Raw genomic sequence first — 22,674 nt, forward strand, 5'->3', positions numbered from 1 at the left:
GAGTAGTCTGGTTCATTGCTGGGATAAAGCCTGACATCCGGTCTCTCATGCGCTGGGTGTCCCTCTCTTCTATCTATTTTGCAAGGGCACCCTTGCTGTATCCGGGTAGTGGATGGTTATTTGTTGAAAGAAATGCAGAGCTTTTTTCCTCTATCCCAGAATAGATAAGTGGTGTAGCCATACCCTACTCCAGCACTGACACTGCGCTGTAGAGATAGGTCTGGCAATGCAAGACTACTAATTAAGTTCAACAGAGGAATTAAGTAGTATAGGGCTTCAACCAACAATTCTTTTCACTATTTATTAGTCTGAGGATTATTTTCTCGATAAATCAATTAATCCTTTGTTATATAAAATGTCCCGTGAGCCCATTATAAGTCCACAGAGCCCAGAAATATTTGAGAAGCTGAAAGTAAATTGTTGAAATTTTTGCTTGAGAAAATATTTCAATGATTAACCGAACATTTCATTAATATTTATGTATTAGTTAATCGACTATTAGTGTCAGCTCTGAAGGAAAGGCCGAGGAGACGATGGAGACAAGGATACCTCTACATACATTTTAAATCTATTTAAAGAGCTCTTTCTTGAAAAAAAAAAATTCTTTCTCTTTTTCAGGTTTCCATCTCAGCGGCACAGTGACGGACCCGGCCACACCCTCGACCCCAGAGCTCGTTTGCAGCGTCAGCGTCAGCTTCGACCGCTGCAAGATCACGGCGGTAACATGCACCTGCGGCAACAAAGACATCTTCTACTGCGCCCATGTAGTGGCACTGTCACTTTACAGAGTACGGAAGCCCGAGCAGGTCAAACTGCACCTGCCCATCTCAGAAACTCTGTTCCAGATGAGCAGAGACCAGCTGCAGAAGTTCGTTCAGTATCTGATTTCAGTCCACCACACCGAAGTGTTGCCTACCGCACAGAAACTGGCTGATGAGATTCTGTCGCAGAACTCGGAGATCAACCAGGTCCATGGTGAGGGAAAGTGTGTATGTCAATGAGTGTGGAAGGTGTGTGTGTGCGTGTGCGTGTGTGTGTGTGTGTGCGCCTCTACATGTATGCATGCATGTATTGACTGTGCAATGAAGGTAAAGTGTGGCAGGATCAATGTTACTCATTAGTGAGATCCAGACAGTAGAGGAGAGGCTGTGTGCTTCTAATCAACACTATAGACCAGTTACTTACCTCTGAGAGCGAGAGAACGATACAGAGACGAAGAGGTTAGCAGTGAGATAAAGAAAGGTGCATATCTCTTGTTATAGATACTGGTCTTGTTCCTTTAATAAAAGAGGGAGAAACTGAATGTCAAACGACACAAAGACAAAGAAACCAGTGAAAACAGGCAACTGATGAAGACATGAAAAAGCACACATTTATCGTCAAACTGGTTTGTAACTCAGAAGTAGTGATAGAAGAAGAAGAAGAAGGCTAAAACAGGAAAAGAAGTCCAAAATTGAGGCATACAGGAAAATAAATTAGATTAAGGAATTTAAAGAGAGTTGGACGTAAAGGAGAGAGATGGGAAGAGGAAAGAAGAATAGAGATAGAAACTTCTGGGAATGGGCGTCCGAAACAAAGAAGCAGCTCGGAACGAGAGAGATGCCGTGAAGTGTTTTTTATTTATTTAACAGACTATTGATTTGTTGCCCTTCCATCAATAATCCTGTAAAACTAAAACATGTCATTTGGATTAAAGCATCTGACTGAATTACTCCTATCAAATTAACCTATTTGAGCATCTTTAGGGGCTTGCGCTGATTTATTTACATTTATGCTTTTTAGAATTGCAGTCCTTATTTAATTTCTTCACTTTTTTTGCTAATTAATTATATATATATATTATAATTATTACTAAATAATTAATTTGGGATTACAAAATCAATGTGTGTGTGGGATGGACAATATGACTTTCTATGACATTAGTTTTACTTTGGGCTTTGCTTTCACAAAATATGCTTGAAAGCAGTGAAAAAAAACTGTTAAGGTTAGAATGAGGTAAAATTAGACCGATAAAGATAAGGTTAACGGTATGTGCATCTGCATACATACAAAGAAGAAATGAAGCTGGACTTAATAATACTCTACCATTTAAGTGTAGTGAATTTGAACATTATTTATGCATCTGTATAATATACTGCATATGAGCATATACTGTTGATAAATCATTCTATACCAGGAACACAGTGGCCTGTCGCACATATAACATATTTGTCTGTGTGTGTGTAGGGGCCCCGGACCCCACAGCAGGAGCCAGTGTAGACGATGAGAACTGCTGGCATCTGGATGAGGAGCAGGTTCAGGAGCAAGTCAAGCTCTTCCTGTCGCAGGGAGGATACCACGGCTCGGGCAAGCAACTCAACCTGCTCTTTAGCAAGGTCAGGAGCCAGCAACATTCATTCATCCACATACAGAACATAACAACACACATACCAACCCTGACCGCCACAGGCACAGGCACAGGCACGCAGTTCATCCTGCCTGTGTGCCTCCCTGCCTTTAGGTGTTCTCGTCTCTATACAAGAACACAAAAATGCAGTCTCACCCTAATCCTCCCCTCTGCATCCTGTTTATAAATATTTTCTCTTTAGTGCACTTCTCTTCTATTCCCTTATGAAAAGAGGCCTTCTCTGTTCAAAGTAATCCCAGACAAAACAACTTACATATATTGGCACATACATTAAAAGGCAGACTGCCTCTTAGCTAGAGCTAGTTGCAGAAAGGAAGTGCAACATGAAGAGAGAGAACGAGGTATAGAAAGAAAAAAAGCTCGCTCCATGTACTACTCTGTAGCCACGATTACATGATTACATGAGAGATGTGTGGTTCTCTCTGTTGCCTGGCAGAGCTAGGCCAACATTAATGTTGCGCGCTATGTAAAGACTGCAAGCTAAGAACTTTATCATCCACCCTGCCCGGCTTTTAGAATGTCTCTCAGCTTCATGCTTTTTGATGCCCGTTATATCCTTGTCAGCACACACACCCACTGACAGCCATATATACATCTTGTCCACTCACACGCCCACGTTGAGAGTCACGTACACATTCATGTGTACACCGAGCTGCCCTCAAATGATAAACCCACAACATATGTGCATTTGTGTATGTATGCAATCCTGTGTCTTTGGCTTTTTCTTGGTGTGTGTTTGTGAATACATCAGAATCAGAATACTTTATTGATCCCCTCAGCGAAATTATTTAGTTGCAGTTGCTCACAGTCACATTCAAGGTAAAATAAGAGTAAGAAAAGAGCAAGTCAAAAAGTGTATAGAAAATATCTGTAAGTAACATATCTAAGACATACATAAATAAATAAACATGTTGTCACTCACTCCTCTTACCATAGAGACAGAAAAGCTTTTTTTGTGCACACATCAAATGAAGTACAGTTAAGAATCACTGTTTTCAATTTTTACTACTTTTCACCAAAAAAAAATCACCAAATCAAGATCACTTTAAAACAATGTTTTCCTATATTTTATATCCCCATGCACCAGAGACTGGTTGTTTTTTCTTCTGCTAAAAGATGCTGACCACCGTAGTTTACAATAAATGAGTCCCTGTTGCGATTAGAACAGCTCAGAAAATCTTTTAGTAAGAGAAAGTGAAGAGAAAATGAGAAAATTCAAATGCTGGTTATTCACCAGAAAGGAAGAAAAGAAATGGTTAAACTACTGAGCGGTTACATTGCAAACGTTTCACACAGATTTTTTTATTCTTTTTTTTCTGGATTTGCGCTTCAAAAAGAATAAAGTACAAAGTAACAACAGACCACTACTGACACTGTGATTTGTCTACATACTTAATAAGTAATTGCTAAATAGATATAACCCAAGCAAGTGGAAATGAGTCCTTTTTTAAAGCATGTTAGTAAAAAATTGTTAGAAAGTGCCATCTGATGTGTGTGTATGGAACTGTGTATGCACATGAGCAGGTTTTTTCTGAAGACTTTTTTTCAATTCAGTTCAATTCAATACAACTTTATTGATTCCTGAAAGAACAATTGTATTCAGCAGCTCGCCACACAAGTCACACTTAAAAGATAGGAAAAGATAAGTATTAAGTAATCTAAAAAAATGTAATAATGTGGAATTGGTAATAAATACATTAATAAATAACTTTACATATCTAAAAACAATCTAAAATGATATAAAAGGTAATGAGGCCATACAAAAGCATAAAAGCACTTGATGCTTGATTTGATTGCAGCTCACTGGATTTTGGTCATTGATAAACTTATGTGTATTTTTGAATGTGCGCATGCTTCTGTCATTTATTTATTTAGTTGTTGTAGTGCAATATAGTTCTGTATGTCTTGTCCCTGAGTTATGAGAGCTGTTTGGTGTCTAGATTACTGTGTGTTTATAGCTCTCTGTTCTGTGCATCTGTTTGTGTAAATGATGTGTGTGTGTGTGCGGGTGTGTATGTAACCATCCTCCCTGTCTCCCCATCTCTCCTCCTGCAGGTGAGGGAGATGCTGAAGATGCGTGACTCCAATGGAGCGAGGATGTTAACACTGATCACAGAACAGTTCATGGCCGACCCTCGGCTTGCGCTGTGGAGACAGCAGGGCACCACCATGACTGACAAGTACAGACAGCTGTGGGACGAGCTAGGTGAGGGGAAAAAACACAACACACACACACACACACACACACACACACAGAATCAAAATGACTGTCTTACAAATGTGCACAAAGACACACAAACACACCTCTTTCCCAGTATGCACAGGCACGGACAGATTTAGCAAGGTGGCGATCGAACCCAGACATTGAGACAAAGGCACACACACACACACACACACACACACACACACACACACACACACACACACACACACACACACACACACACACACACACACACACACACACACACACACACATACATACATACATACATACATACACACATACACACACATTTCTTCCTCCTGTTTGTTTATTTGTCCTTTGTGTCCAAGACAGCCCACACACACACACACACACACACACACACACACATCACTGACAGCCCAGTCCCTACCTTTCACTATGAATGCAGGTTTGGCAGCTCAGCAAGAGTGTCTTTGCAAATTACAATCCGTTTAATGCAGCACACCGCGCCTCATCAAAACCCCAAATATTATGACCTCTGTAATGTTTTGAAACACTTCACATTATATATTTAGTTGATGTGACAGAGTGCCGCATGCCATGCTGTCATTTGGTTTGATATAGTGTGCAGTTGTTTTGACAGATGTACTGTACCTACAGCAAAACACTTCACCACAAACTACAAAACCAACAAGCCCATCACCAGGACAGCAGTCGTGTTGTCTCCTGTCTTTGTTGTTTTCCGCGAATGTCTTGGTCGATGTTGCTGCTTCTGCTGCTGCTGTAGTTGATGATGATGTTCGTTTTCTCCCTTTGGTCTTGTTCTGCACTTTGTGAGGACAGCTCAGTGATCTCATCTGTTTCAATCCCACATATTTTTGGAAGTGTGTGTACGGTCTCTTTGAAGTCCACACTTCAAACCCTTCTTCCCAAGTCCTTATCACTCCCCCTGATGTGTGGTGAATGCTGCCTCTCGGCGTCGCTCTCTCTCTCTCTCTCTCTCTCTCTCTCTCTCTCTCTCTCTCTCTCTCTCTCTCTCTCTCCCCCCCCCTTTGTCTTTCTCCCCTTTGAGCCGCAGCTACTGCTCTCCTCCAGACACAAAGCCAAGCCTCATTCATTTGTCCTCTCCCATGTCTCCTCGTCCAAATCAACCCCGCTCCCATTTCATTTTATATTTCCCTTTTTTCTGCTCTCCCTCTGTTCTGCACCTTTCGTATTCTTTTTCTTTCTTCATGGTCTGTCTCTGTCCTTGTCTACATCCTTCCTCCCAAACTCTCTGTGCCTTTACACACATGCATACGTACAGCACAATCACGCACACTGTAGAGTGTACATACTGTATCTCCAGCAGTCTTGAGAGTAAAATCCCTGAATGTGCTTGCATCCCCAGAGACATAGCCACTTTTCATATTCTGTTTGTTCCAATTTACTCCAAAATGATGTGTGTGCAGTCAGCGTTGCCTCGGGACTAGTTAAGTTCTCTGTTTTCACAGACTTTTGTATTCCAGTGCAAGATGGCGGCAGCATACAAAATGTGCACTAATAGAAAGAGAAACACTTTGAAAACTGCCTCCAGCTTTCAGTCTTCCATGATAACTGTATTTAGGATTTTTTAAACCTCAAAATACACACCTACCTGCATGGTATGACTCGTTGCAGACATCATTATCAAACGCTGGGAAGTAGGGCAGCTGAATGAAGTGTTGTGTGTGTGTGTGTGTGTTTTTCCGTTTGTGTTGGTGTCCAGGTGCCCTGTGGATGTGCATCGTACTGAACCCCCACTGCAAAGCAGAGCAGAAGTCTTCATGGCTGCGCCAGCTGCGCAGATGGAACAGCGTGGACGTCTGTCCCTGGGAGGACGGTAACCACGGCAATGAGCTACCCAACCTCACCCACTCACTGCCTCAGGGTGCCCATGGCAACCAAGGTCAGAGATTGACAAGTTGTATATGTCTGTCAATGACATATTTAATTTGTAGTAACGTATCTCAAGGTGAGAGGCGCTAGAGTGCATGGAGCATTTGTAGACATCAGGAGTGAAGCCTCTATCTCACTGTTCATCCCAAGCATCATTCTGCATGTTTTACTTTTTCTTTTGCTTCACTAAGCCTGATCAAAAAACAACCAACCTGTTGGAAGTTATTTTTCCATGTAGCCCGCTCACTTTCAAAGCTTTCATGCAGTTTAGCTGAAAAAAACCCCAGACTTTCTGTCTTTAAAATACAGCAGCAGGTTAACTGCCGCGTAGAAGCCAGTACAGGCGGGTAATCTTATTGGTGATAGTTATGTTTGTTTATAGTAATTATGCTAATGTACCAAAAAAAATACATATTATTAATAGATGTTAAAATGCTCATGCATTTAAGACAAAAAAGCGACCAAATGACCATGCATGTGGTCCTTGCCTGCCTTTTTCTCACCACGTGAAGCTGATCAAGCATTAAATCCTCTCACATCTCCTTCAACTCTTCTTCTTCGCCTGCAGAGATGCGTCCCCATAGGACTGTGTTCACACGGGCCATTGAGGCCTGTGACCTGCACTGGCAGGACCGACACCTCCAGCACATTATCGCCAGTGACCTCTATGCCAACTACTGTTACCATGACAACCAGGAGGGCTCCCTCTTTGACACACGCGGCTGGCCCTTGTGGCATGGTGAGTCCATGTGTATGATGAGTTATTTATACACGATCAGTTGGACTGAGAATGAACAGTAGCCAGCAGAAGAATATTGGAGTTAAAACTTTGTCTTTTCCTCAGAACATGTCCCAACAGCCTGTGCCAGGGTGGATGCCTTGCGTTCGCACGGTTACCCAAGAGAAGCCCTGCGACTGGCCATCGCCGTGGTAAACACATTACGACGGCAGCAGCAGAGGCAACTAGAGCACTTCCGCCGACACAAGAAAGGTGAAGCTAGGTTTTTTTTAGTTTTTTTTTTACAAGCTCTATATTGTCAGAATATAAATTATCAAGCAAACCATATACTTATTATTCATACAAACAGCACAATCCTCCATCCATCCCAAACATACAGTAAATACGCCATAATATCAAGGGAAAATAAAAGTGTGCACAGAAGAGAAGCGAGAAGGAGAAATGTCCTCCAGCCATGAAGCTTGTTTTTAAGTCATCAATTTTTGGAAGCTGGAGTTATTATATTGCCAATAGCAAAGAGAAAATAAATGTTGTGTGGTTGTTGAAATAACCGCTTTCTTTCAAAAGTCAATTCTGTATTAAATGTTTTATTCATTGTCCTAATCATTTCATATGTACTATACTTAACTGTTCATTTTCCTAGTGCAGGTTATTTAATAGTGTATATGTGTTTAAGTACATGGTTTGGACATTGGTTTTTGACAGCATCCCTATGTCAGAACTCTTTGCTAACTGTCTCTTTATCTGCTCTGTCTTGTCTCAGAGTTGCTCCATAAAGGCCATACCTCCATAACCAACATGGAGGGCTGGGTGGGACACCCCCTGGATCCCATCGGTACCCTGTTCAGCACCCTGACAGAGTCGGGACGAGGAGGAGAGGAGGGCTCCAACACCTGCTTAGACCTCTCAGGTATTCCTGACTTAAGGCTCTGACACACCAACCCGACGACCGACCGTCGGCAGAAAAGGCAGTCGGACTGATCAGTCTCCCCGAGTTAGTCAAAACAAGTGCCTCGGAACACACCAAAGCGACGCCGACTTGAGCGTACGTTCTGCGCGTGCGCGAGATGTAATACGTCTCCATAATAGCAGGCGGCACTAATCTGTAGTGTCGCCCCAAAAAATGAAAACCAGCAGCTGATTGGACGAACACGTCACGTGGGTCTGGCTTCTCCCGAATTTCAAAACCGACCAAAATGGCGGCTCGTTCGGAATACGATCTGGTATTTTACGAAAATAGTTCACCGAAACGTGTTTCTGAAAACATCTTAAGCGAGAAATAGACCATGCAGTTGCTGAATCTGTCTTCATTTCAGATCGACAGGTCAGCTTAAAAGATTTTTGTCAGATTTTGAGAGGCGTTAGTCAGGCTCATCCCGCTTGTTTTTTCCGGTAATTGGTCATTGAGTCCGACTGCCCACTGGCCAATTCAACATGTCAAATTGGCCCAAATGAAGACCGACGGCTCCTCCGACTGACGACGGCACGGAACACACCAAACAGACTCAGGTCACTGACCTCGCCAGACTGTCTGACGGCCGATAATCGGGTTGGTGTGTCAGCGCCTTTACAGTAACTGGCAGCCTGAATAAAACACATTTAAACATATACTTAAATATAGCCCTGGTTTATGGCAGCATATGAAACAATACATTCTGAGCCAACACAGATTATTCTGTATGTTTTTTTTCTATGCTTTCTTGAACCACATACTTGTACTATATGATTTGATTTATATGACGTATGCTGTATAATAACATACTGTATACACGGGTAACGTAACTGCTTGCTGTGCAATTAGTCAAATTTTGATCGTGATTTCGATTTTGGCTCTTAACGATCACAGATACAATGTAATCGAGAAAAACGATTATTTTGCACATTCCATTTTGCAAGTAAACTCTTATTTTGTCTTGTGTTCTGAAGGGGAATTCAAAAAGTTCAACGGGAAAGGTATTAAGGGAAATTTCACAAGTCAAGGTATTTTCACTGTTGATTTGTTTTTTAAGTTCAATAAATGCAAATCCAAAAGTCAATCAGTAATTGTGTTAAATAATAATGATTTCAATATTAACCAAAATAATTGTCATTGTGATTTTTTTCATAATCGAGCAACCCTAACGTAACTACCACATACAAAACAATACTATAGGTATAGCATTATACAAAATGAACAGGACTATAATCATAACAATCAACAAAAATGTAATTTTTCCAACATGTTGTATATAATTCACAGGAATTGATTTTTATTATGGGATGACAAAATACATTATTTATACTGACATCCCTGTCTTGTTGACTACAGTTAAGTCATTTTTACTCTATGTAGCTGCATAATAAGACGTATTTTTCAGGTCTTTCATATTTCTTGACTAACATTAGCACGCAGGTGTTAGAAAGCATATTTTAAGTGCAGATTCACCTTCAGTTGCTTGTCTTACTGTATCTTATCGTGCCCTCCTCGTGTTTTCAATTATTCTCTCCTACGCTCCGCGATCCCTCTGTCCCTCATTGCCTCCTCTGCTCACAGAAATAGCCCTTTCCTCTGAGGTAGAGAAGTGAACAGGGGAATGCTCCTGAGGCGTTGATCTTCATTTTGGATGGTTGTTGGGTTCAGACCTCTACTGTGTGACTGACACAGTGGTTTTCCATAGGAGACAGGCTCATTTAGGGTCCGAAACCTCAGAGAGTAACACAGACATTGACTACCACTTCATGCCAACTCAGTTCCTTTGTATCAGCTCCCTTTCTCCTCATCTAACTTTTAGTTTTCTCTCTCTTCTTCACAGACTGCTCCAGTGTTGTAAGCCGAGCAGAGCTCCAGCGAATGCCCGTGCAGCGATTACTAGGAGACGGTGAATCGTATGTGGCGCTGGCAGTGGAGACAGCTCTGATTGGCTTAGGCCAGCAGCGGGTGATGCCGGACGGGCTGTACGCTCAAGAGAAGGTGTGTCGCAACGAAGAGCAGCTATTGGCCAAGCTGCAGGAAGTGGAACTGGACGACTCCCTGGTCAAAATCTTCCGTAAACAGGCCGTCTTTCTGCTAGAGGGTGAGGGACATAACGGATATTATTCCACCCTTATGGTCCCTTTATTTCACATACCATCTTTCTTTTCTCTCGCCCTACACATACTTGTTAAAACAGATTGCACTCTCTCACAATTTATTATGCTTTCATTTTGTGGTGCAAATAGAGGCTGAGCTGCCCTGGGCCAGACCAAAATGAGCTCTTTACAAAGTAACACCAGGGGTATTGTGTCAGCACACACATGCGTACACACAAAGCAGTGTGTACATTTACAGGACTGGGGCTGGAGCAGAATGAGGTTTGGTTATGGGGAAAGGGAGGAGGAGGAGGAGGAGTAAGAGGAGGGTGAGGGGGAGGGGGGAGATGGCACATTCTGAAGGGGCCAGCCCAGTCAGTCCCCACCCAAACCCCAGCCCTGCCTCAGCCCCGGCGCGACCACCCACCTCTGGCTCCGTTACTAATAGAGCACCATGCTCTGAGGCCTCTGTGGGCCCCCGGAGGCTGCAGTCGCGCCACTGTGTGATGTGGTCTGTGGCTTAGGAGCCTGTTGGGGTTTAAAATAACCCACCAGAGACGAGGGGAAGTGCAGGAAGAGAGGGGGGAGGGAAGGGAGAGAGTGCGAGGCAAAGTCTGCACACACACATACACACACACACACACACACACACACACACACACACACACACACACACACACACGACCATATGTTTTAATGCCGCGTGGCTTTGCCGCTTCCTGGAGGGGGATAAGTCACTCCTCAGTGTGCAATACAAAAAGCACAACTCAATATACAACAATATGTTGTCTGTTTATACTGTATATATCATAAACTTCAATACCATACTATAACATTTATTGACCTGATGAGACAGATAATTGTTTTATTGGTGAATTTCTTCCACCTCTTTGTTCTGTCATTAAAAACAGCTCCCCTTTTTTTAGTGTGTGTGTTTTCTTTCTTTTTCGAGCAGCTGGTCCGTACTCTGGTCTTGGAGAGATCGTCCACAGAGAGAGTGTTCCCATGCACACCTTTGCCCGCTATCTCTTTACCTCTCTCCTACCTCACGACGCTGAACTGGCGTACAAAATTGCACTGAGAGCGATGCGGTAGGTCTTGTGTGTGTGTGTGTGTGTGTGTGTGTGTCCCGGTGTCTTCACTTGTGTGTGTTGCTGTAATCATGTCAAATCCTTGTAAATCACATTTTATTGTTTAATTTGATTAAGAAAATCTTCCCAAGTTTGGTCTAATGGAGCTTTTAAAAAAAATGGAAAACTCTTTAACATAGGCTGGTTACTCACACAATCAAAAAAAAAGGGTAATCATCTGACTGTAAATAGACTCTGCATCACCTGTTTAGTAACTTTTGCAGATTGCACTCAGATTTCAGTTTTTAACCACCTAACACTGGAGGATCACATTCAGATTTGTCCAGATTTTGGAACTTGTAAAATGTCTGATATTGTGACGCCACCAACTTAAGTAACTAACTTCAACATTACAAGATATGTGTATCTATGTAGTGATCTCTCCTTATTTGTGCAGATTAGTGCATGCTCTCCTCAAACTTTAAGTCAGTCATCATGGCTGAATTATGGTTATTATCAGAGGATTTAAGGGATGCAATGATGGTAAAAATATAGAGCATTTTGTCCATGTTTTTATGTATGCATGTGTGTCTGTGTTTAGTTTGGGGGTCTTGTCTTGTCCGTAGGTCTGACTGCGTGTTTGTCCATGTGATCTCTCTATATTAAGCTCCTGTGTGTATTCATCTGTGGACAATGTGTACATGTGTATGTGTGTTAATCAGTCTGCACTGCTGTGTTTTGATGTTGTGACTAGTGGGAGCTGGATCAGTGAATATTAATTACATTAATGAGAGTGTAATTAGTGTGGCTGTAATGAGGAGGAAGCACACACACATGCAGGGCCAACAGGGAGAGGGCAGTGTGGGAAAGATGTTTGTTGTGTTTCTACAAAGCTTCTCAGAGTCAATCACTGAGAAACTGGCAAATGATTAGAGAATGAATGAGAAGTGCATTTTTTTCTTTTCTGGCTTGTACCATCGTGTGTCACAGTCGGACAAACTGAGAACAAAAGGACAACAAACATTTCATTCACACTTTCCTCCAGTTAACCAGTTAGGAGGCGTCAGGAATTGAAATAACATGCTTTCAACACCAAAACAACATGGTTGGTTTTCTCATTGAGGGGCTGTGGTTTCAAGGTTGCACATCCAACCGCTGAGTGTCCCCTCCTTGCCTAAAAACCAAAGTCCCAAACCTGTTTTCCCTGAGCCACTCCCCTCGCTACTTCCCTTCACCTTCCCCATTTCCTTCCCTCACATCTTCCATCCTTACTCCTGTGGTGTGAAACCAGCGATTTAGAATAATATGGCCACTTATGGGTGCTCCTGGGAGCCAGGTGTGTCTACTCGGCACATAATGAATGTGTGTAATGTAGCGTAGTGTAATATGATAGCATATACCTCCCCGCTCCCATGGGACGGCGGACAGTTAAATATAGAGGAGGAGGTAAAGGAACCAGGGCTATTTTAATGGACCCATTATAACCCTATCATTGATACAAGGAGAGAGAGAGAGTCTAGCTTTCTTGCTCATTCCCACACACCCCCTTCTTCACTTTCCACTTGCTTTCTCTATTTGTCTTCTCCCGCACAGTTGCTCTCTCAACCAACTTTTCTTTTTTTTTTATGCGAGGAAGTCTGCCTCCATACACAAGTGCATGTCCAGTATTTTAAAGTGTGTGTATGTGTGTGTTTATCTGCTGCATATTTAATTAATTAAAGTGTGTGAGAGCAGCATATGCTGTGAAATGGCTTGGTGTGAGCGGCCAACACAAAAACAGATGAGCTGCCTACTGGTTCATGGGCTGCCCAGAATTTGACTGCAGCCACAGAAGAAGAAGCCCGCTGCCTTTCCAGAGACTGTACTTATCGCAACTCTTTGGAAGCCTAAGGGACAAATCCCTGCCGTCTGTTATCACATGAGATTTCTCTATGAGATACGAGTCTTCCAATGTCGAGTCAAAATTTTAAGTAAAAGCACAACAAAAATGCACTGTAAAAAGTAAAAGCGCGCATAATAGCCACCGTGAGTGATATCTAATAATTATATTATTGGATCATTATAACTGACGCACAACATCGTTAGCAGCGTTGTAGTGTTGTACTGGTCAAGGTAAAGCTGATGGCACCACATAATCTTGGGTAGTGCCATCTGTAACAGCACATCGTATTTTATAAACTGATCATATGCTTTGTATATAGAACCCTAATCTGGATTGTTTCTAGTAACTATCCAATAAATATAGCGGGTTAAAAACCACAATATCTTCCTCTGAAATGTAGTGGAGTTTTATGGAGTTATAGCAAAAAAGTAGCATGAAGTGGAAATACTAAAGTAAAATCCTACAACCCTCTGTGCTCATAGAACTTGTTCGACACTTCTTGGAAAACAAAAGAAATGGTCCAAGCTAAAAAAATAAGGCGATTTTGCTAGATTACTGAGAAATTGTTATTTTTGAGATTTCACCTGACAGTGAGGACTTTCTGATGAGGTACTTACTGTGTAGAAGACAATGCTTCATCCAAAGCCGATGTCATTTGAAGCATCCGAGGCACTTAGAGAGGAGTGGACTAAAATTAGGGGTTACATTCCGGGTCTTGTATGACTTGATCGCTCCTGTCAGGCATTATTTGGGTTTCGAACTTTGAGTTTGTGTATAGAGTGAAGGTCTTGCAGCGGATGTGACACTTAGCTGATAGATGTGTGCTTGATAGATTATGAAAGTAAAGGGTGTTTACAGTCAGAGGGGGAAAGGAGCATGAGGTAGAGAGGTCAGTTGTCATGGTGATGCTGACCAGAAGTCCCACAGGGCCTCAGGATTTAGGTAAAACCTGGCTAGACTGCTTTTTATCAACGTCTCATTCTTTATTCTTTGCTTTCACTTGATTTGCATCTTCGTATATGTGGATTTGAATTTAAGTTAAGTTTGAGGTCAAGTAATCTGTTAATATGCAATTCAGTGTGTATGTGCTACTTGCTATTCCATATACAATCCTCCAAATATACTTAAACTACAAGCATGAGTTGTTCCTAAACATCTTATTACCCAACTGGGTCCACTGATTATATGGTGTCTGTCTTCCATGGTCCCTTGCAGACTCCCTCCACATTGTCACCCTTGAATATTTCTGGTATTAAGTATTGCTGTGTCACTTTCCGATGTGACAGGGTGCTACAGTGCCACAGGACCCGTTTGACACTGGAGCCCAGACACAGAGGGATTAATTGCCTCTTCCAGCTCACTGTTAGTGTTTTATACAGTATATCATTTATAGTACACATTTATACCCAGCCATGGCAGTGCTGTAAAGAAATAGGAGTTTAATTTGATGTTTTAAGCACACTTGACATTGAGTTGAGAGTTTGTATAGTGTTATTGCACAGGGAAGATTATCATTTTGATAACCAGTGTGCACTACAAGGCGCTTGACTGGGAATGCATATACCGTACTTGTGCTGAGATTGAATGTTTCAGAGCAGTCCATTAGGATTTTTACATCATTTTTGCTTGTTCCTTATTGAACAATAGCCCCGTATGGGTTTCCTCCCAACATTTTAAGGTTATTAAAATATAGGAGGTTATTTTTCAGCAACCCAGGCCTCTCAAGCTCCTATCCAATGGAGGCCTCTGGCTCTCTGGTGAAAACCAAACAAAGACAGGAATGTTGATGAGGCCTCCATCTTTACCCAGGGAACTCTTTTTTTTTTTTTTTTTTTGCTTTGCTACACCCCAGGAATCTTCCATAAGGCCCCAATGTGGTGGAAGCTTTTAGCAGCTCTTTAGATGTGTGTGGAATGAACCCGGCTGTTGCTAAGGCTTCCAACATCTCCATTTTACACCAAGTGTCAGCGTTCACACTCGCACGCATCTCGACTGGGTTTTTGTCGCCTTTTCTTTCTCTCTTCCAGAGACGAGCCATGCTTGTGCCCTCTTGGGCAAAACTGAGTGAAGAGGAAGAGTTTGTTTTTGTACATACCTTCACTCAGGTGGCAACAGTATCACATGCACTTTGCTCTGAAATTGAAACTGGCATTTAGCATCACATTGCTTTTACTGGACTGCTTTGATGTGTTTTCAAAAGGGCAGGTGTATGTGTGTGAGCGTGTGTGTGTGTGTGTGTGTGTGTGTGTGTGCGCATCCATGCGCGTGTGTGCAGGCTCTTTTCATTCATGTGTGTCGGGATTTGTTTGATGTGTGTCCAGCCTTACGGGGCTGAAAGGTGAATTCCTTAATTTCCCCATGGACTCAATTAGCTTTGTGATTGGCTGAGAGAAGGCCAGGTTGTGCTGTCTTCTGAAGGAAAGAAGACCTTTGAAACTGAGGTGGGAGCGGAGGGACGAGAAGTGAAGCAGAATAGGAGATGAGCCGGCCACAGTGGTAATGGTGGTGGTGCTCATGGTTCTGGTGAAGTCTTGGTCCTGTCAGTGTTATTCTAATGAGAGAGAGAAACTAGTGAAGCCCCTTCATCCACTAGCAGGTGTTGCACTGCTCTGACTTCATTATGACCAATTAGAGTGAAGAAAATACTAATTATACCTTGGTTTCTAGGTGATTAAATACTAGGTTGGAAGTAAATTGCAGGGATAGGCTAACTGTAATCCCACTGTGATCACTAAAAACATTTTCATTTTGAAGTCACTGTCAGAACATCATAATGAAGACTTTTTCTGTCTGTACAGTATTTCTGTCCGTCTGATTTCACTGTGACTTTGATGATTCGTGGACATTTTATGTCTCTCAGCCTCTGATTTTCATTCACTCCATTTCTCCGCCACTTTGTCTTTTTTATCCCAACATTATTCTTTTTCATTCTCGGGTCAATGCTCATTTAAGATAATTATTTGAAGTATTATAAAACATTATCAAGTTTTTATATCATGTATTAAATTAAAGTAAATTGTTTTCTACAGAATAACATTACACGGATCTCATTTTCTGTGTCTTTTTGTCCGTCAGGTTGCCGGTGTTGGAGTCGACAGCCTCGTCCGGTGACCTGTCTCGACCCCACCACATCGTGTCGGTGGTGCCCAACCGCTACCCGCGCTGGTTCACCCTGAGCCACATAGAGTCTCAGCAGTGTGAGCTGGCTTCCACCATGCTTACTGCTGCCAAAGGTGCATAGATATATTTGCAAACACACACGGGAACAGACACAAACACATATTTTACACAGAAAAAGGTCTATGCTGCTAACTTACTCAGTGTGAGTGAGTACTCTCAGATAGTATTAGCAACACACACACACCCTACATCCACATACTCCTAGTCTAAAGCATTCCTGTGTTCAAATCCTCTCTAGGTGACAGTCGCAGGCTGGAGACAGTCCTGGAATCCATCCAGAAAAACATTCACTCTTCGTCTCACATCTTCAAACTGGCTCAAGATGCGTTCAAGATCGCCACTCTAATGGACAGCCTGCCTGACATCACACTTCTCAAAGTCTCTCTTGAGCTGGGACTGCAGGTACGAAAAAATGGGTACCGCTGTATATTTATTGGTACTTTTTTTTAAGGAGGTTGTCAGGTTGTAAAGGTTTATGCGGGTGTACATCAGGCTTGGTCAATTTTAAGGTTGAGCAGAATAACCATTCCAATCTAGAGACGAATGATAACCGAAACAAGACAAACAACATAACATAACATCCCTTTTGTTATGTATATGTGATAGTGATATTTTAACCATATCAAGTCTCTATAAGGTCACTTTTTCTCTTGAAACAGCTGTAAAACTGAAATCTTGTATTATAGCTATTTGATCATTTTTGTACAGTAAAATCTTACAGATGTTGAGGATGAACTCTACTGTTCATGCAACAACCGTTCACTTATATTGAGATCTGTTGGGTCCATGGAAGGACTTTATTTTTGTGTTCATGAAACTTATAAAAAGTTGTCTTGGAATATGGGAACATCGTGAGGGAACAGTATTTGCACTACACACTCATTCCTGGTAATAGCTCTATATTCCATGGCCATTATACGACCATGCAGCGTGATCACAAGGCCTCATGACTCCCATGAGATGACTACCATACCATTACAGCTCCAACTGTGTATCCTTTAGCTTTCTGAAAACATGTCTGGATGTGGGGATAAGGGTTAAAGATGACTACATTAGTATTTCCTGGCTTCTACTTTTGTGCACTTCAGGCACACTTGGAGAGTTGATGTTGGATATGAATGACTATCAGACTTGTTTAAAGCTGGAACTTTTTTCCCTGTCACTGGCAAAATATTTTTACGTAAATTTCTCCTTGCAGTCATTCTTTTTTTTGATTGTGCACTAGGTTGATTGTGTAATTAGATTTTACACAGAAATTGTAAAAAAGAAAAAAGGGGTAGAAGGCATTGTTAAATAGTTATTTGACAATTGTCAGGCAGGTCTGTACCACTGTAGTAAACCAAGCTGATCTTAGAAAAACTACATTCCTTGTAATGTAGGTTGAAGGTTACAAAATACAAATGTGAAGTGAAACAGAAATGTTTAAATATCTTTGACATAAAACATTTGATTCGCGGGTTCGCTGGTTCACGGGTGCAGTAAACATTTCCATTGTAACAGCGAGCTCCAGCAATCGGAGACGTTGCTGTTACGCTTACTGTCTCCATGACATCACAAATAAAACATATATATATATATATATATACACACACACACACACACACACACACACACACACACACACACACACACACACACACACACATACCTGGGATATATATATATATATATACACACACATACATTTATATATATATATATATATATATATATATATATATATATATATATATGATTTCATACAGACTTGATTTCATACAGACTTGTGACTTCTTCAGGAGCATTAACCATTGTTTCACAATCTTGTAGCTCATTGTAATTCAACCTGGGATGGTTAAGACATTATGGCTAATAATCAAAATCCTGAATGGGATTTTTTACTTCAGAAACACACTGTTGAGCTTTATTGGAATGGTAGAGATATTTTAGTTTTCTTGTGCAGCTTGTTTCAAGTTAGGAAGTTTATTGTTGTTTAAAGTATTTTCTCTACAACTCACCTGTCATTCCCCCTTTCTTTTCCATCTTCCTCAGGTGATGAGAATAACTCTGTCCACATTAAACTGGAGGAGGAGAGAGATGGTGCGCTGGTTAGTCACGTGTGCCACTGAAGTGGGTAAGTGTGCTTTGCCACTTAAATGTTTCTGTTTGATTGTTTCAAGATGTACTTGATCTAATTACTTAATCTTCCAACTTTCCCTTCATTCTGTCCCATATGTGTCTGCCAGGTGTGTACGCACTGGACAGCATCATGCAGAGCTGGTTCACCCTCTTCACCCCCACAGAAGCCACCAGTATCGTGGCCACCACTGTCATGTCCAACAGCACCATTGTCCGCCTCCACCTGGACTGCCACCAGCAGGAGAACCTGGCTTCATCCGCCCGCACCCTCGCCCTGCAGTGTGCCATGAAGGACCCCCAGAACTGCGCCCTCTCTGCTCTTACACTCTGTGAAAAGGACCACATTGCCTTCGAGACAGCCTACCAGATTGTACTGGACGCGGCGGCGACAGGGATGAGCTACACACAGCTGTTCACTATAGCACGCTACATGGAACACCGTGGTTACCCGATGAGGGCGTATAAGCTGGCGACGTTAGCCATGGCTCATCTGAACCTCAGTTACAACCAGGACACACACCCAGCCATCAACGATGTGCTCTGGGCCTGCGCACTCAGCCACTCGCTGGGGAAGAACGAGCTAGCCGCCGTTATCCCCCTGGTGGTCAAGAGTGTGAAGTGCGCCACCGTGCTCTCGGACATTTTGCGGAGGTGCACGCTGACCACGCCGGGCATGGTGTCGGCGCTGCACAGCCGCAGGAACTCTGGGAAGCTGATGTCCCTGGACAAGGCGCCGCTAAGGCAGCTGCTGGACGCAACCATTGGGGCCTACATCAACACCACACACTCGCGGCTCACACACATCAGCCCGCGCCACTACAGCGAGTTCATCGAGTTCCTGGGCAAGGCCCGGGAGACTTTCATGATGGCTCACGACGGACACATTCAGTTCACCCAGTTCATAGACAACCTGAAACAGATCTACAAGGGCAAAAAGAAACTAATGATGCTGGTGAGGGAGAGGTTTGGCTGAGGGTGAGGCTGGGGGTCGCCAAATACTCCCCTCCCACTCTAGTACTTTTCTATTAACTTGAGTCTGCCTTTTGAACTTCTTTTGGACTTAATAAAATGGAGAAGTAAAAAGAGGGATGTGACTTGTAGAATGAAGCAAAAAGAGAAAGGAAAAGATGACAAAAAAATCAACAGAGCCACACGCGGTATTATTGTTCTTGCTGTTGTTATTGTTATAAACATTATTACTATTATTATTATTATTAATAATATTATTACTACTATGTGTACAGAAGTGTTTTTATTTTTCAGAAGAGAGGAAATTTGTCACGTTGTGAATGTTGTGTGTATTTCTCTACGTGTGTGCGAGAGGAAAATGAAAGTGAAATGGCTTTTTTTATTTTTGTTCTTTTTATTTTTATGATTTAAAGCATCTTTCTTTCCCCCTTTTTCAGTGTACATTGAGTTATATGTTGTCAAGTGGCTGAAGCCCTTCTTCAATAGCGCTCATGTAAAAACATAAAAAAAAAGAAGAAGAAGAAAAACTACGTCTCGGCATCCTCAAAGAGAAACTAAGGCTTTAAATCACACAGAGCACCTCCCTCTGTCCAGGCCCTAACCGGTGGGTGCTGGGCAGCACTGCACACCTTAGCTTGGCTCGGCTCGGCACAGCTTGGGTTAGCACTGACAGAAAGCCGCCATCAGCATTTCTTTAGACAGCAGTAGCAGCAGCAGCAGCACTTGAGCAGCCATTAGTTTTCTCTGGGTCCCAGGCATTAGCTTCATTACACACAACAATGCTCTTAGCTAACTTGTGTTGTTGTTATTGTTGTAATCCTCCCCGCCTCGTAATGAGTACCTGTTTTAGACAGAGGACAGTATGCAGGTGCTACAGTAATGGCACATTACATACAGATAATGAGTATTATTGTTACATTAATGTAATGTAGTACAGGTGTGATTTTTTTAACCGCCCAAGTTTGACTAAATAACCGTTTTAGTTGAGTTTGTTTTGGTCGAAGTAGATACCCAGAGGCAGACGACTACCTCATGATACGGTATTAAACCTGCTCCCATTTATTTTAGTTTTGTTGCTATCATGATATGTATCATCTATGATAGCTGACAGTTTTAATTAAACAGGACAGTCCTTGGTGAGACCAAGGTTGTGAGGAGATGTGGAGTCAGATTACTGCTGAGTGTTTCTGCGCCCGGCTCTGCTGTACGTCACTGCCCCGACATCGGTACTTACACCCCGAAAATTGGCTCGAACGCGCCTCTTAGAAGTGTCAGTATGTCAGTCCCCTCTCATCTCCAAAAGCCACCATTGTACGGTATGTTCAGACTAGGCCAGTGTCATTTCCCTCTGTGCATGTGAATCATAGAAATTAGACTTTCTACTGTTAAAGTTCATTGTGTGGAACCTTCAGTAATTGTCAACCAGAACGTTCTCAGGGATTTCTCTACACAGGAAAAAGGCGGAACAAATGAACGACTGACTACAGGAAAAAGACAAAAACATGACATGACAACATGAGCGAGCATTTATTGTACTCTGTATATATGCCATAGTATATGTCTGAATATGGAGGATCTGAAAGTATATGTTAACTAATTTATACAGAGTATTCTATGTAATGTGAAATACTTGAAGCCGCTGTAGTTTGCGCTCTTTCTCTTGCTCTCCTTCTCTCTTTTGTCTTCTCTTTTTTCTCTTTTGTTGAAAACAGAACATATCAGAAGGACTAGACTGACCTTGTCGATGGCTTTTTGGACTCTTAATGCCTCATGTGTTCATACTTGAGACGCTGGATCCTGTCAGAAATGCAGGTTGAGTCAAATTGGTGATGGCGGAGAAAAACATTGTTGTTCATTCCTACTGACTAACGCATAGAAAAGGGGGTGGAGGTAGACTACTTCAGGCCATTGGTCGATAAATGTTTGATAACCCAATACAGGACTTAATTATGCATGCAAACTGTTGCACTAGCCTAGTTTTCCATAGGATCCTATGGGGAAAAAACTTTAATGTGCTTTATACAGGAGCTAATTGGAGATGAATCTGGTTAAAATCTTGTATTATGTGTCCAGCCTTACATGCATTTAGGGCATCTCTTGGCTGAAGTCAGCCTCATGTTGCATTACTATAACCCTTGCCAGAGTAACTTAAGAGTTGTGCAACTCAACAAGACTCACATTGATAATTATGCACAGGTTCAATCTAGCTAAGATAAAAAAAACAAAAACAAGTCTCCTCAGTTCTCCCTTTTCATTCACCGCAGAATTTCCAGTGTCTCCTCTGCAATGTTCAGCTGTCCTATCATTACTTGCCTTTTTACCTTCTTTATATGTCTGATTTTTCTTTTTCTGTGCATCTTTTTATATCTTGTGTTGATTAAAGATAAAAGCAGCCTTTTCTCTTGCCTTGTCTTAACGCTTTAAAGTAACCAAACAGGAGATCTATCTAACAACCAAACGCGTTCTAAGAGGTGAGAGACAACCCACCTTGGTCCCAGCTTTAGTGTCCTTAATTAGTAAGTGAATGGCTGTGTAACTCATGCTTTAACAAAGCAATTCCTCACGTGTGTTTGGTGAAAAAATACGTTGTCCAGTGTCTCTTGTCCTCTTCAGAAACAATTTCCTCTGAGTCTTTCTAGCTTTTTTTTTTTTTCTTTCTTTTTTTTTGTGTAGGAATCTTCTGCTCTCCCATTTTATTTATTACAATGACCCATGTATACATGCTTATGAAATTAAGATTTGATACACCAATATCAATTTATTTATGTAACTAAATCACTGTTTTATAATCTTAATGAGTCAATAATTGATTTTTTTTTTTTTTTGCTTTTTTGTTTTAATAAAAGTTAGTTTTTCTGAAATGTATATTCCCGTCACCTCTGCTTTTTGTTTTGCACCCTGAGATGGGTAATATTTTTTGTTCAGCTGCACTTTGGTCTTTAGAAAGTGTATCATGGATTGTCACAGACCGCGGCCTGTGAGCTTGAAGGCATGAGTTGGTTGGCGAATCAGTGAGCGTCAATCAGTCAGGACTGTTCAGATCTCCATAAAACAGCGGTGTCAGAAAAAGCCACAGCGGGATCACTCTCACTGGCAGCAGCTTTCACGCTGTCATCTCAGGCGAGCTGACGAGGAATATGAAATGTATCAATTGAT

The 22,674-nt window shown here is 41.9% G+C and overlaps 1 protein-coding gene across 1 annotated transcript in view; it reads left to right on the top strand.

Annotated features, from left to right (window-relative positions):
* LOC144518331 (zinc finger SWIM domain-containing protein 6-like) overlaps nucleotides 1-22,383 on the top strand; it is a 48,592-nt gene extending 26,209 nt beyond the window's left edge. Inside the window, exons 2-14 of the mRNA XM_078250930.1 lie at nucleotides 619-975; nucleotides 2,227-2,375; nucleotides 4,463-4,613; nucleotides 6,343-6,522; nucleotides 7,081-7,251; nucleotides 7,357-7,503; nucleotides 8,015-8,161; nucleotides 10,044-10,304; nucleotides 11,255-11,390; nucleotides 16,327-16,484; nucleotides 16,670-16,833; nucleotides 18,463-18,544; nucleotides 18,657-22,383. Coding sequence (XP_078107056.1) covers nucleotides 619-975; nucleotides 2,227-2,375; nucleotides 4,463-4,613; nucleotides 6,343-6,522; nucleotides 7,081-7,251; nucleotides 7,357-7,503; nucleotides 8,015-8,161; nucleotides 10,044-10,304; nucleotides 11,255-11,390; nucleotides 16,327-16,484; nucleotides 16,670-16,833; nucleotides 18,463-18,544; nucleotides 18,657-19,522 — 2,969 coding nt within the window. The 3' untranslated portion in view covers nucleotides 19,523-22,383. The remainder of the gene's footprint in view (nucleotides 1-618; nucleotides 976-2,226; nucleotides 2,376-4,462; nucleotides 4,614-6,342; nucleotides 6,523-7,080; nucleotides 7,252-7,356; nucleotides 7,504-8,014; nucleotides 8,162-10,043; nucleotides 10,305-11,254; nucleotides 11,391-16,326; nucleotides 16,485-16,669; nucleotides 16,834-18,462; nucleotides 18,545-18,656) is intronic.
* The last annotated feature ends 291 nt before the right edge of the window (nucleotides 22,384-22,674 follow it).

This window comes from Sander vitreus, chromosome 5, assembly GCF_031162955.1.
Source record: "Sander vitreus isolate 19-12246 chromosome 5, sanVit1, whole genome shotgun sequence".
Classification (NCBI taxonomy): Eukaryota; Metazoa; Chordata; class Actinopteri; order Perciformes; family Percidae; genus Sander; species Sander vitreus.